Source organism: Coccomyxa subellipsoidea (genome assembly GCF_000258705.1).
Source record: "Coccomyxa subellipsoidea C-169, whole genome shotgun sequence".
Classification (NCBI taxonomy): domain Eukaryota; kingdom Viridiplantae; phylum Chlorophyta; class Trebouxiophyceae; family Coccomyxaceae; genus Coccomyxa; species Coccomyxa subellipsoidea.
In genome coordinates, this window is record NW_005178015.1 from 115146 (window position 1) to 128265 (window position 13120).

The 13120-nt window shown below is 49.8% G+C and overlaps 5 protein-coding genes across 5 annotated transcripts; 2 read left to right on the forward strand and 3 right to left on the reverse strand.

The window, feature by feature from the left end:
* Positions 1-1150: 1150 nt before the first annotated feature.
* COCSUDRAFT_45664 (hypothetical protein) lies at positions 1151-1654 on the reverse strand (the record flags this gene model as incomplete). The annotated part of the gene is made up of 2 exons (XM_005642522.1): positions 1151-1423; positions 1478-1654. 2 exons carry the CDS (start codon positions 1652-1654, stop codon positions 1151-1153), a joined length of 450 nt encoding a protein of 149 aa, XP_005642579.1.
* A 428-nt stretch (positions 1655-2082) lies between these two features.
* On the forward strand, positions 2083-2818 carry COCSUDRAFT_45665 (hypothetical protein; the record flags this gene model as incomplete). Its single annotated transcript, XM_005642523.1, has 2 exons — positions 2083-2404; positions 2559-2818. The coding sequence occupies 2 exons, from the start codon at positions 2083-2085 to the stop codon at positions 2816-2818; spliced, it is 582 nt and encodes a 193-aa protein (XP_005642580.1).
* Positions 2819-4042: 1224 nt separating this feature from the next.
* COCSUDRAFT_45666 (hypothetical protein) lies at positions 4043-6020 on the reverse strand (the record flags this gene model as incomplete). The annotated part of the gene is made up of 5 exons (XM_005642524.1): positions 4043-4207; positions 4703-4842; positions 5541-5728; positions 5759-5847; positions 5925-6020. 5 exons carry the CDS (start codon positions 6018-6020, stop codon positions 4043-4045), a joined length of 678 nt encoding a protein of 225 aa, XP_005642581.1.
* Positions 6021-6557: 537 nt separating this feature from the next.
* Positions 6558-8124, reverse strand: COCSUDRAFT_45667 (hypothetical protein; the record flags this gene model as incomplete). Its single annotated transcript, XM_005642525.1, has 3 exons — positions 6558-7426; positions 7877-7973; positions 8035-8124. 3 exons carry the CDS (start codon positions 8122-8124, stop codon positions 6558-6560), a joined length of 1056 nt encoding a protein of 351 aa, XP_005642582.1.
* Positions 8125-9475: 1351 nt separating this feature from the next.
* COCSUDRAFT_45668 (hypothetical protein) lies at positions 9476-12782 on the forward strand (the record flags this gene model as incomplete). The annotated part of the gene is made up of 7 exons (XM_005642526.1): positions 9476-9544; positions 10876-11000; positions 11100-11184; positions 11530-11676; positions 11974-12195; positions 12321-12599; positions 12714-12782. 7 exons carry the CDS (start codon positions 9476-9478, stop codon positions 12780-12782), a joined length of 996 nt encoding a protein of 331 aa, XP_005642583.1.
* Between the last annotated feature and the right edge of the window lie 338 nt (positions 12783-13120).

A 13120-nucleotide genomic window follows, 5' to 3' on the forward strand; every position in this document is an offset into this window, starting at 1 on the left:
GCATAGTGATAGAGCTTTCTTTCGAGAATGAAGTGGACCTGTCGCCACGATTACGCTTGTCCACGCCGCCAAAATGATGAAGCCCGTCAAGGTTAGCTTCCATCCTACGGGTCAACTATAAGTATAATTTTTTCCTTTCTACTTAAACATGTGTATAAATGCAAAATATTAATGCACAAATTAAGACGATTGCAGTGGCGGCGATAAGGTAAGCTCACCGAAGTCTCTCATCGCCACTTTCGCGTTGTAAATTGCTTTAAATGAACCACCTTATCGAATTGCCTTGGGATAAGCTTTGTTTGAAGCTGGCATTTCCAGATTTGCAGTTTAGCTTTACACGTGTAGGTTTGCTTGCACCTTACAGCTTCCACTGGAGCATCGGTGCTGATCAGAAAGCGAGTTCCCGTTAGTCATCACTTCAGCCCCAGTTTCCAGGGGCATTAATAGCGTCATGCGGTGCGGTACCCGTGCTGCGGGTTGAGTAAATTCCTTAAAGGCTTAAGTTAAAGCCTAAAGCTGAAGTTGGCAGATCAAAGGCAGGTATCTCAGGGTAGCCAGGCAGTGCAAGTTCAGGTGTTTGCCACCAACAGAAGCTTCCTAAAGCCCCTTAAGGGGATCCCTCCGGAGGGTGAAACACCAACGTGGAGAAGCAATGCAATGCTCATCAGGAGTCCCGTATAATTATATATACCCATGTATACTATAGTATATCTTTACACACCTTGCGTCGCCTCATTATGGGAGCAACGCACACAGTGTATGCGTTGGTGGTGATGGGACAGGGACGCCCATTGAGATTTGCTGTGTGGCATTCAGGCTTAGAGGCTGGGTGAGGGCCTTGAGGCTGCGCTTGTGTCTCCAGTGCAGAGACCGGCACAATGTGGCATGTGGTGCGTTTGACTGAGTGTAGGGTACTGTAGCAGCGATGCCCGGGTCTGGAGTGTGCATACATGGTTTACAGTGATGCCATGGGGCACTTATGATCGCTTTCAAAGAGTTGATGGCCGGTGTGCGGTCCTAGAGATGTGAGATGACGTTTTGAGGATTAATATAATGTACAGTTATTATAGCCATTCAATCGGTGTTAAGACATGGCAGCTTCTAAGAAGTCTGTCCACATCGTCATCATCACGTAACGGTTACTCCGCGATCAGGTGTCACGCATCAAATGCCAGCAAGCTGATAGCGCTATTAGCTTGCTCCGGATCCGGGAGCCTTTTATAATATAAACAATGATGATGATGATGATGATGATGATGATGATGATGATGATGATGATGATGATGATGATGATGATGATGATGATGATGATGATGATGATGATGATGATGATGATGATGATGATGATGATGATGATGATGATGATGATGATGATGATGATGATGATGATGATGATGATGATGATGATGATGATGATGATGGTCTCAGCCGGAAAAAAAACCGGTGGTTATACGAATTGAGTACCCTTAATAACGACCCTGTGCAGATACGCTTTGCGGCCATTCTTCCCAGCAAATCGTCCGAGATTGTGAAAACCATGGAATTTAGGGCGAAGCTCATCCCCAACTTTCCAAATCCCGCAGTATACATTTTTTACGGAGTAAAAATGGTTCTCAAAAATGATGAGTGGCGAACCCAGAGCCCAGAGGGCCATAGGGCATACACAGGTCCGTCTGCAACCGGAGCCCAGGGTTGATATGCACAGACTTGCAGCCTTGTCAACTCGCAAATATACCCCTTGCAGCCTACAGGTCTACACCCCTTCTTACACGAGTGCTTTTTGCCAGGGGACCGTATCACTTCGTTCTGTCATATGGCAGTTCCCATCTGCAGACAGGCTTCTGACTCTTGTCCTGCATTTTCGCCCTGCGTTCTCGCCCCTGAATTGCTGCTACACGTTGTATGTAAGTACTGGTTAATATTCAGAGCTTACTCGAGGGTGTTCATGCAGGTGGCTGAGTGTCATCATTTGAGTGCAAGATGCATAGTACACTGAAGCGATGTAGGGGCTTCATACAGAGTACTTTGCAGGAGAAGCTAATTGGCACTCACACTCAGCAACCCCGAGAGGGGCTCCGAGCCATGAGTCATCTACCAACCAACCAATATGACGTTCGCTTATCTCAGGGGGCGGCACCTAGCCCGGCACAAGAAGCTTCCTTAAGGGTGTGCACCCGCGTTCCAGTCACTGTCTCCAGTCCAGTCCAGTCACAGTCTTTGCTTTGGGAGCTCAGGGATATTGACCGTCCCTGGAAAATCGCAAATGTTCCGCTTGGCCCCGGGACTCCCTGGGGCAACCCAGCCCTGGGAATTCCCGGGCTTTTCTCCTACTTCTGCAAAATCCTACCACTGTATTCTCCTGGGAATTCCTGGGCTCGACTTAAATCCAGGAATTCCTGGAAATGTGTAGTTGTCTACTGCATGCTGCGAGCACACCACTGTGCAAAAATAGATGAAAAAGTGAACGAAAAAAAGAGGCAGTAGAATTCAATTGATTCGGATTTTCTGTAGCCTCCTGGGGGGACTTACGATTGCGGCTTTCCGAGCACTGCTGGCAGGCGACGGGAACCAGAAAATCTTGGGCCATTCAAGCATGAGAAGTCCTGTCGTGATGCTTACTTCCAGGAATTCCCAGTCTGACCATGCTCAGAATTGCTCAGCGGCAGCACATCCCAACAATTTCTGCGGTCAGGGGCTCCTAGGATTTCCCAGCATCAAGAGCAAATATGGGAATTCCTTGTGCCGGGCAGCCCAGGATTTTCCAGCGCTAGCCCCTTTTCCAGGAAAATACAAGGCTAGGTCGTCTGCGGTTTCCTGAGGGTGGGGTAAATGCTGGAGATCTAAAAAATTCTAAAACCAATATCACACAGGTGCGGCGGTGAGGCTGCGGTGTCGTTGAGGCGCCTACAGGAGCCCAGTGCACAGAGTGCTTTCATTTGAAGACCAGGTGGGACCATGTATGAGGATGTCGGTGTTCTGGTCATACGCCTATGGTTGACATCTATGACAGGGCAGTGATTGTGCAATCACGCGTTCCGCATGTTATGCATGCTGCAGCCACCGCGTCCCCGAAGCATGCACAGCAATAACAAGGCTTTTTAAGCAAAGCCTAATCCATGCTCAGGTGAAATTGAAGTGTCAGCTGACTGCAGTGGCACAGCTTAGGTCAGCATATTGAAGCCTGCAGCCACCCGCATGCAAGCCGCAGGTGGAGGTCCCTTCCACCAACAGGCATAAATAAATAGACATGTATTATCATGTAATGCCGCCCTTGGGCAAGTGGTGTACGGCACTTGTTCTCTTTAGTGTGAAAACCGCTGCTGGTTGTTCACCATCACCGCCGACTCACTGCTGTCATCATATGCGACTAACATTAGAAAGTGCAGTAACCTAGCAGATGCACAACATGACCCACAGCAGGATAGGGCCCTCACAGATGCGCGTATGTTGCCGGCGCCTATAGGATGGGGGAGGATGGCCCAGCGGCGCTCCAGGGCTTGCTTACATGGCGGCGAATGGCTGATCATGCCATCCTGCTTCCATTAAGGGGCAAGTACTCGGATGCTTCCTCGTGCACGCTGCATGTCCCCTGCATATAACTGGGACTTATACATTGACATTAACTTGGATCACAGGAACTTGGAGCGTATACGAGTCCTTGAGAGGCACAAGTCATAAGCATGGTGGAATGTGGACTGTGGAATGTAATGGACTACATAAGCCCTTAGGATTGCGAATGGGTAACAGGTGGGCCGCAGGTAAAAGGACAGGTCTTGGTTTCGGCCATCTGGCTGTCAGGTAAGTTTGGCCCACGATACACAGCTAGTGTGCCGTCGTTTTCCATTCCGCAGAATGTCTGCATGTTTTTTTAGTACTTTGACATTCTGCATGTTTTTTTAGTACTTTGACAGAGGTATCAGAGGCTACGAGGCTCTCTGAGTGTTATTTGAGCAAGGTAAGCAATTCTGACCGTTGGCTTCTTACGTCTTGTTCATGCTTGTTCCAAACTACTCGCAGTGCTTTATATGTGTAAGAATTTGTTTTAATTCTGTACCGAGGCCCTGAAGCGTGCGGTGAGCTTGCCTGTGTCTTGAGCACTGTGTACAGGAGCCCATTGGCAACAAGAGTGCACTCCAGGTCCCACACCTTTAGAGGCAAATGCAGCTTGCCAACGACGGAGGTTTAAGAGGGAGAAATTGGAGTGCAGCTGCACTTGAATTTGCCAGGGGACCTTATCACTTCGTTCTGTCACATGACAGTTCCCATCTGCAGACAGGCTTCTGACTCTTGCCCTGCATTTGTGCCCTAGGTTTTCGCCCCTGAATTGCTGCTACATGTTGTATGTAAGTACTAGAAAATATTCAGAGCTTACTCGAGGGTGTGCATGCAGGTGGCTGAGTGTCATCAAAAGGGTGCAAGATGCATAGTACTCTGAAGCGATGTAGGGGCTTCATACAGATTACTTTGCAGGAGATCTCTAGAGGCTAATTGGCACTCACACTCAGCAACCCCGAGAGGGGCTCATCTACCAACCAACCAATATGACGATCGCTTATCTCAGGGGGCGGCACCTAGCCCGGCACAAGAAGGGTGTGCACCCGCGTTCTAGTGCTGGCCCTAGGCCTAATGATGGACGCATTTCTGCATCACTTCAGCACAGGCAAGATGGCATTCATGACGTGCCTTCCTTAAAGCCCCGCACTCTGTTGAGCTCTCGCCCGTTGGTAGCTGCTTCTAGAAGGGCCAGTGAATGGTTTGCGGGGACGGGATTGTGCCAATACCATGCCAAGCTGTGCTGTGCCTCCACACCTGCTTTGTGACTTGCATCTCTCCCCAGCTCAGCTGCGGGAGAGATACCTTGCATTTGGGGACACTTTTCGGGTGCATGTGATTTTGTTTGGGGTGCAGCAGAGCCTTGATGTTTTGCAAATTCGTTTATGTCTCACTGGTCTTGGCCGGGCAGGGCTTGGTGCTGGTGTGCTGCGCAGGAAAAAGACCACGGTGCACTTGTCGCTACCGCGCGACGTTTCGGCCATCCTGGCTGTGCATGGCGTGGTGCTGGTCTCCCGGGCTTTGAGGAAGGCATATTGTTGGCGTTGCGTTTTGCACCGGAGTGTGGAGTTTGTGCCGCCGCGGGACCCCAGACTTGTCCGCCAGCCACTACAGCAACAGCGCCACTTACCCCTGCGCCCTCCTCCCTCCTCTGCATCCCGCCCTCACTTGTCCACAGGCACATGGAATATTGAGGGCTTAAACCGTGCATGTAAACAGCAGGAGATAGGGTGCATGTTGTTCACGAGGGGCTTGCACATAGTCGCAGTGCAAGAGTCTTATGAGCATGTCTCTTCTCATATAGATGTGCCAGGTTTTCATTGGTTTGGCCGATCTCGTGTAGGCCGGTCAAAGGGGGGTGTAGGCTTTCTTGTCGAACTAGCACTTGTTCCTGAGGTTGAGGGTTTGGATTCTGTGTTACACCCTGAGAGTATCTGGCTTTGTGTGCAGGTGCATAGAGGCCAAAGGGATTTTGCTCCTTTTGGGACCTGTTGAAAGCCCTCTGCAGCGCTTGGTCGGTAGTGAGGCTGTAGCGCGCAAGGAATTTAGGCTTGAGTTCGTCCCAAGTGATGTCCTCCAGCCGGGGACGGATGTCAGTGCAGTACCAGTTCCAAGCTGCCTCCTTAAGATACTTGCCGATGGAACGGATCTTGTGGCTGTCTGTGAGCCAGCGGTTCTCCACCGCAAGATACTCATACTTGCTCACTGAGCTATCAGCCATTCTGCTCCATTCTCGGCCTGCTTTCCCGTGAATAAGACGGGGTAGGTCTCCTTGGGTTGTGGCAGGCCAATGCGCTGAACGAGCAAGGTCAATGCGTTGTTGAGTTGGTCGCCTTGCAGCTGCTGCAATGGGCGCTGGCGAGCTGTGTCACCACGTTGGTGAGTGTGGCCAAGGATTCGCGAAGGTCCAAGGGAGCCTCAGGTGGCTGTTGGCCAGCATCCCCATAGGGATTGGGTTCGTTTGGCATCGTTGCACGTCGGGCTGCTTGTCTTGCTTGTTCTCTAGTTCGCATAAACTGTCAGTCGAGGTCTTTCACGTCGTAGAATAAATTTGTAGCACGTCGCGGTGAAGTTAAAACGGTAGCCTGAGATCGTCGATCGTCGTGTAACCGCTAGTTACAGAATTCCGAGACCGTACAGCGGCGTGCTGCTGTTGTCGGAACAGTTCTGCGGCGTTTCGGCAGGCTTTGCAGTCGAACAGCGGCGTTGGCAGGTATCGCAACCTGTTCTGTGGCGTGCCATGAACTGGGCAGCCGGTCGGGGGCGTTTCGCGGAAGCGGCAGGTGCGTTCTGCGGCGTTCCGTGACCGTTCTGTCCTGTAGCTATGTGGACTTGTATAGTACAGCTCCGAATGCTTTCGAAATACTATTTATTGATTATTGAGAAGTGCTCCACCAATAGTCGTTACAAGTGTGCTTCTCCTTCCACTTATTCACAGTCCGATCGTCCGATCACAATTCCAATTGCTCCTTGCTCAAGTCCAATCTAGCAATATGACTTGTCCTTCAAACGCCCTTGGCCTTCTTGGCACCGTTGATCTTGCCAAACTCGTATGCCTTATCAGCAAAGTTGTGCATTTCAATGCCCAAGTGCTCCGTGGCCTCGTTAATCTTGAGCTCCGCGGCCTTGATCTCGGTGTAGCGGCCTCTCCCAATACCGTCGATGTCCTTGCTTGCTTCCTCCGCGGCCTTTTGCACCTCCTTGTAGCGCACAACTTGGCCGGCTAGGAGTTGAGTGAACTCCGTGAGCTTGCCAAAAACTCCTCCTACGATCTCCACAAGTTGCCCACACGTGACAACTATGTCTCCAATTTGCTCCTCAAAGTTCTTCAAGGAGACCGAGGCGACGTTGGCCTTCCTCTCCACCGACCTTTGGATTTGCCGGTGGGTGTCCAAGTGCGTCCGTTGGAAGCGTTGGATGCTCACGTCGATGAGCTTGGAGCGGAAGACATCCTTGGGATTGACCGGTCCGTTGAGCGGCTTGGGTTGATATCGCTCAAGAGCGCGCTTGAGCGGCTGGCTTGAGGCGTAGCGACGGCGTGGAGAGCGCTCAAACAGTCGAGAGTGAGCGGCCGGCTGGGACTTGACGATAGGAACGTTGGGCACGTAGACACGGGATGCCGGGCGCTTGACGGTTGATGGGCGCCTAGAACGAGAAGGACTCCATGAAGGCGGCTCCTCGCGCGGCTTGGGCTCGCAAGTAGACTCCACAAGCGGGCTGGAAGGCTTGGCAGCGGCGATCGAAGTGCGAACACGCTTGAGGTGGCGGCCTTGAGGGTCAAGATGCGCGGATGGCTCCGAATCCTCCTCACTCGAATAGTCCAACAAAGCCTTGAAGGCGAAGTCCTCGTCGAAGTCGATGCGAGTGACGTTCTCTGCTCAGCGAATTCAAGTCTTTGAGTCCTCAAACGCGCCGCTATGCCTCAACGATGTGCTTCGTAAGATGAACTCGCAATAATCCGTCCGGTCGGTGTTTTTGGTGTTTTTGTCTCAAAAGCGGCTTCAAAGTGCTATACCTTCGTCATTCTTCCCATATTTGTCGTAAGGCTTGAAGTTAGGCTCCACTTCACAGGTAGAGGTCGTAGATCGATCTCCGAAACCAACAATGGCGTACGCGTGGAGTGGCACGTACGGCTTCTATTTAGGCGCTCAGTGGAAGAGGTTTTAAACTTGGTTGCAACAGGATTTCTGCTGTGAAAATGCTTGGGAAACGAAGGGACCTTACACTCGAGTCTCACCTCAAGATTAAAAGTGAAGCAACTATCCGGGTTCTCGTGCTAGAGCCACACGCATTCGTAATGCATCATGCATTCATAATGGAAAACGCGTATTCATCATCTTATCTCTGTGAGTCACTCCTAAACGTGGACACAATGTCTGAGATTCATAATAAGTCGGAGCTGCTTCGTGCAGCTCGGCGTCCTGACAGCAAAAGCACAAATGGCAGGAAAGTCCTATTTTGGCAACCGTACACCCTAGTCACCCGTATGCCCCTGGCGGTCACACCCCGGAGGGATTCAAAGTGGAGCAAGGATTCAGGGTCTACAAATCTGGCGAAGCTGGATCTAGCCATACAAAGCTGACAAACCTCAATAATGAGCCAAACCTGGCCATCGGCATGACAAAGCTTACCAACCTGACAAATAGAAAAAGGTGACAAAGGTGACAAAGCTGTACAAACCTGTCAAACCTTACAAACCTGACAAAGCTGGCAAACCTTACAAACATGCTAAATGGTTTACCTTACAAACCTGGCAAAGCTGGTCACTGTGAGGACAACAGGGTTGCAGTATCATGAAATTTCTATGATATCTGCATGAATGTTAAAATATTGTCATCACATCATGATATCAGCATAGTGTGCAGATCAATACCATGATAGACAGTTCATGGGGCAATATGCACTGCATTGGCATGTAGGCTACGTTCACAGCCTGAGCCCTGAGACAGGAGGTGGCCCAGCAAGCACGATTTAGATCTCAGTGCCAAGCTCTTGCTCAATTGAGCCTGCCACAGTGCAATTAAATTTCTCTTTTTAAGTACCCACCACTGCTTATCTCTAGGTAGCCTTACAACGTTGGCGACCACTGCTCCAGCGGGCATGCGCAAATCTTCAAAATTTGAAGTTCAAAGCATTTAAGCGCCAGTCTGCCGGGATCACACACATCCGGCCTGCATGCAATTGCAATGACTCGTCGGATTATCTCCTGATTGGCCAATTTTCTTGGGTTGCATCTGGCCAAATATTTACAATCACAAGGTCTTAGGAAAAGTGGATACAGCACTACTGGAGCACGACAGATCGACCTGCCCGATGACGTTCCCATGGCTGCCCAGACTCCAATTTTGGCCATACAGTGGGCACGACATCAACGGCGTGCCCAACACCACGATTTGAAATGCAAGGGCCCTTGCTCGTTCCACAATGCTCTTACAAAAGAGCTCGCAACGAATGTGTCTTAGCTAATCACGAAACATTGAAAGCTTTGCTGGAATCGACTGCCGAAAATAGCAAAAACTTTGAAAGCCTTCCGAAGCAGCCAACCCACGCAAGACCAGGATCCCCAAGCACCACCAAAATCATCGCAGTCCCATAAGACCAGAAGAAAGGCCGTCGTGCATCCGAGCATCCAGGAGTGGGTGATGGGGTCTCCCGGGAAATTAGCTGGGATGACATATTAGGAAATATCACGCCTCCCATACCTCCATCAGCAATCAAGAAAATAAGATATGGCTTGGAAAAGGGGGAATGGTGTATGTCAGAACTGTGAGGACCAGAGTATAATAGCCCCAGGCTGAGGCGAATCCATTTAAACCGGGCGGTCATGACCAAAGGCATGCCTTTGGGCTCGCTTGACAGTGCCGTGGGCAGTGAGCAGGCTTGGAGGGGATTTGGAGGTCACAAGTGAAGCGTGCTGCACCCTATGGCCAGACGGCTGACATTTGTGGACCCAGGCTTCCAGCTGGATGTCTACACCGACACAGACCTCCTGGTACGATGCCTGTCATGTGCAAAGTAATCACCATGCATCCTTTGACGATGGGATTTACGCTGAGGAGTAGTGCTTGTCAAGCAGGCACACATTTGCACCCCAAAAGACTGCATTGGGCATGTTTGATCTTACCTCAACGCCTGCATTGCATCAGGTGCAAGTTGATCTTGCCTCTTTGCCTGCATTGCCTCAACTGCAAGAGAAAGTTCTCTTGGGTACCGCGCAGGACTCAGAGAGCCTACAGGCGTTCACAAAGTGTATGCATGGGCAGCTTGAAACACTGATACATTTGCATATGCACGAAGCAGGTGATGTCCACTCAGGATTCGGCAACAAGAGAGCCTGAGAGGCAGCTCTTCAAGCATCCACAGAATCAGAAGCGAGGACGAGAGTCTCGAGCCGCAGCATGCTCAGGGGATCATACTGCGCAAAGCCAAGTAGCTAGGGATTGCCGAGCTGTAGGCAGGAACCTTGAGGTTCCTGCCTGAGGATGATATCCCAGCATGTTTTCAAATTTGTCAGGACCCAATACAATTTAGGAAACATCAGAAGAGACATCAAGACAGCTGCAGGTGAGCGCCAGAAGCTGGAGGAAGGGTTGCCCCACCGGTGGATATGCAGCAAGTAAACATCGTGCTACAATCATACAAGTTGTGCAGTACAGCAGTGGTGCATAAATTGCATCAGAGTTGTAGGGTGTGAGAGGGACCGCTGCAGATATCTCCTCGATCAATCTACCTTGAAAGCGTGACTGCACTAGAGGCAGGTGTGAACACCAGCAATGTGCATGCATGCCTGCGACAGAGCTTCATTGGATGATAGAAGCCTAAGCCTACTTCTTGCTATGCAACTAACTTGTAGGCAGTTACAGGGTATAACTTCAAATGCTAATCACGCCCGGAAGCCATAAAAATTGAATAGCTTTTAGCACTGGATTCTTTGATGGTGACTATGTAAATACATCACTTATGCATGAGAAGAACGTTATTTTTGGATGACACATTAAATTCTCTTCTTTGATCTCATCATAAAAAAGACATGAATGATCTATGGTTAAATCGTAAGACTATTGTGGAAATTTCATGCTATTATGATAACATACTGGCACCACACAGGTTTCATGGTAATATCATAAAATTATAACTGTGGTCCCTAACTAGTATGATAATCCTGTGGTACTGACATAATTTCATGTTATTTTGACCCTCTAGTCCTCACAGTGTGGTACAGCTGACATAGGTGACAATGTCATGGCATTCATTGTACTCATGCCACTCCTACTCCGGCCATTTTTGAAATTCCAGCCACTCCTTCCAGTCCTCCTGGGGTAGGGCGGACGGGGCGGCACGCGCGGCCGGCGATTCAGCTTTGTCAGCTTTGGCAGCTTTGTCACGTGTGTCAGGTTTGTCAGGTGTGAAAGCTTTGTAAGCTTTGACAGCTCTGTATCCTTCGTAAGGTGGGTAAGCTTTGTCAGGTGTGTCGGCTTTGTCAGCTTTGTAGGCTTTGGCAGCTTTGTAAGGTGTGTAAGCTACGTTCATTTTGTAGGCTTTGGCAGCTGTGTAAGGGTTGTCATGTGGATGGCCGGATTTGGCTCATTATTGAGGTTTGTCAGCTTTGTTGGCTGGATCCAGCTTTGCCAGGTATGTAGAAACCCTGAACCCTTGCTCCAGTGTGACAGGGAGTGCATAGTGCTTGCCAAGTGGTGTTTACGAGCACACCGGCTTCAAGTGGCGGAGCCGAGATTTCAGTACTTCGCGACTGTGACCTGTAATTCGAATGAGGGCGACACGTGGCAGCTCGTCCGAAACCCTTCCGACAGACACGCTCATCGGGCAATTATTTTACATCTTGTAAAAGTTCTTGTAAAAATCTTCGGGGCCAACCCTCGGAGATTGTTGACAACTTGTATATTGACGACACATTTCTGCCAGTTTCGGGAAATTCTTACCTGTCTTTTCAACTAATCTATCTTATATGTGTGCGAGTCTTGCCCAATAAGGGCAGCTTGTTCAAAGGCGATTAATGCGCAACAACACTGGGTGGCAGACACTAGGGGCCCACATAGTTCGGTACTATGTGGGCCCCGAAGATGTCGCTATGGATGCCTTGCCAGTCCGCGTGTACTACATACGGTATGGCCGGCCTATGGCCTCTAGCTTTAGGTTTGGCGACCAGTAATAATATAAGTAACTTAACAACCTGCGCCAGGCGCCAAATGCAATTTCTGGGTTTCTCAAAACCACGAATTCTCAAAACCCTGAATAGCTCTTATGAATTTTGCGAGTAGGTTCTAGGTACCGGGCACAACCCCCGCCAGACTCTCGGAGAGCAATCCCAACAAGTCCCAACACTTCGAGCCAAGTCGAGCCAAGGACCTTTCTTGATCTACTGTCTCGAAGTTTAATCATTTAAGCCATGATGTTCTTCAGCCACACAGCACATTCCTGAAGGCGACATCCCCATCTTGCGCGGTTCTGTGCACGCCTAATAGCGAATTTGTACAAGGTGTTCCGTCTATTTCGATCTTTCATGCTAATTCACGTGCTTCTGACACTAGTATTTACCAAATGCCTCGACAAAATTCCGAGAGGTCACGTGTCTCGCCGCACGGCTGCTGCGGTCTCGGGTTGCGAGCATGGATTACGATTCAGGTGCCATCACCTAGCAACTTTCAAACATCGCATCTGCATCGCAATTCCCCCATTTTTGTTACGATTTGCAAGACGCATTTAGGTCGCATCTGAGTTGCAAATGAGCGCAACTGCGTCGCAACCAGATAGTAAATGAGTCGTATCTGGCTCGCAAAACCCCGAAAATGCGAAACAGGTACGAAGATGCGACTTGGTCCTTTGTCATAGTGTGTGTTGCAAAAGCTTTGTGCTTGACAGTGGTCGGTGCTTGCTGTTTTGCAGGGTCGTCCATGGACGTGCGGTTACAGGCGCTTGGTCCCACGTACCCAATCTTCCCATACATTTTACAGATGCTGCCAAAAGACTCAACAATCATGCATAAAGTACTGACAGACGCTTACGCTGCGCAAGCTATCATGTATCTGGTGGATGCAAAGCTTGCTTATCGCTCAATGGCATGGAGCTTCCATTCAGGGAGTTGCATGCGAAAGTGTTGTGCGATGGCATAGATAAGTCTGCATGCACCTTGTCCTCTGCAGATGCTAAGAAGCGGTTGTAGCTCAGGAAAGTCCAATTGCAGAAGAGAACCAATGCGGAAACGCTTGTGAGAAATCATCCACCGACTAGTGAACCCAAATACATAGGAAATGGAGAACCCTAAGAGGCGCTTGCAGAACATTGTGAACCGATATCGATACTCTTCTGGAGAGTCTTGAGTGACAACCAGTTCCGAATCAAACCACTCAAAAAGGGCTGTTTGAGCAACAGGTGCCCAAATCTTAATTGGCTACCCCGGAGCCCAGCAGATACTGAGTGTGGCAAGCCCCCCAAAAAACTACTTAGTAATATATAGTAATCTGTTACACCACTCCCCTTTTAAAACCCAGCTTCAGCTGGGAATTCCCTCCTGTAGTGCACCTTTCAAACGCTGTATGAACGTACAGTA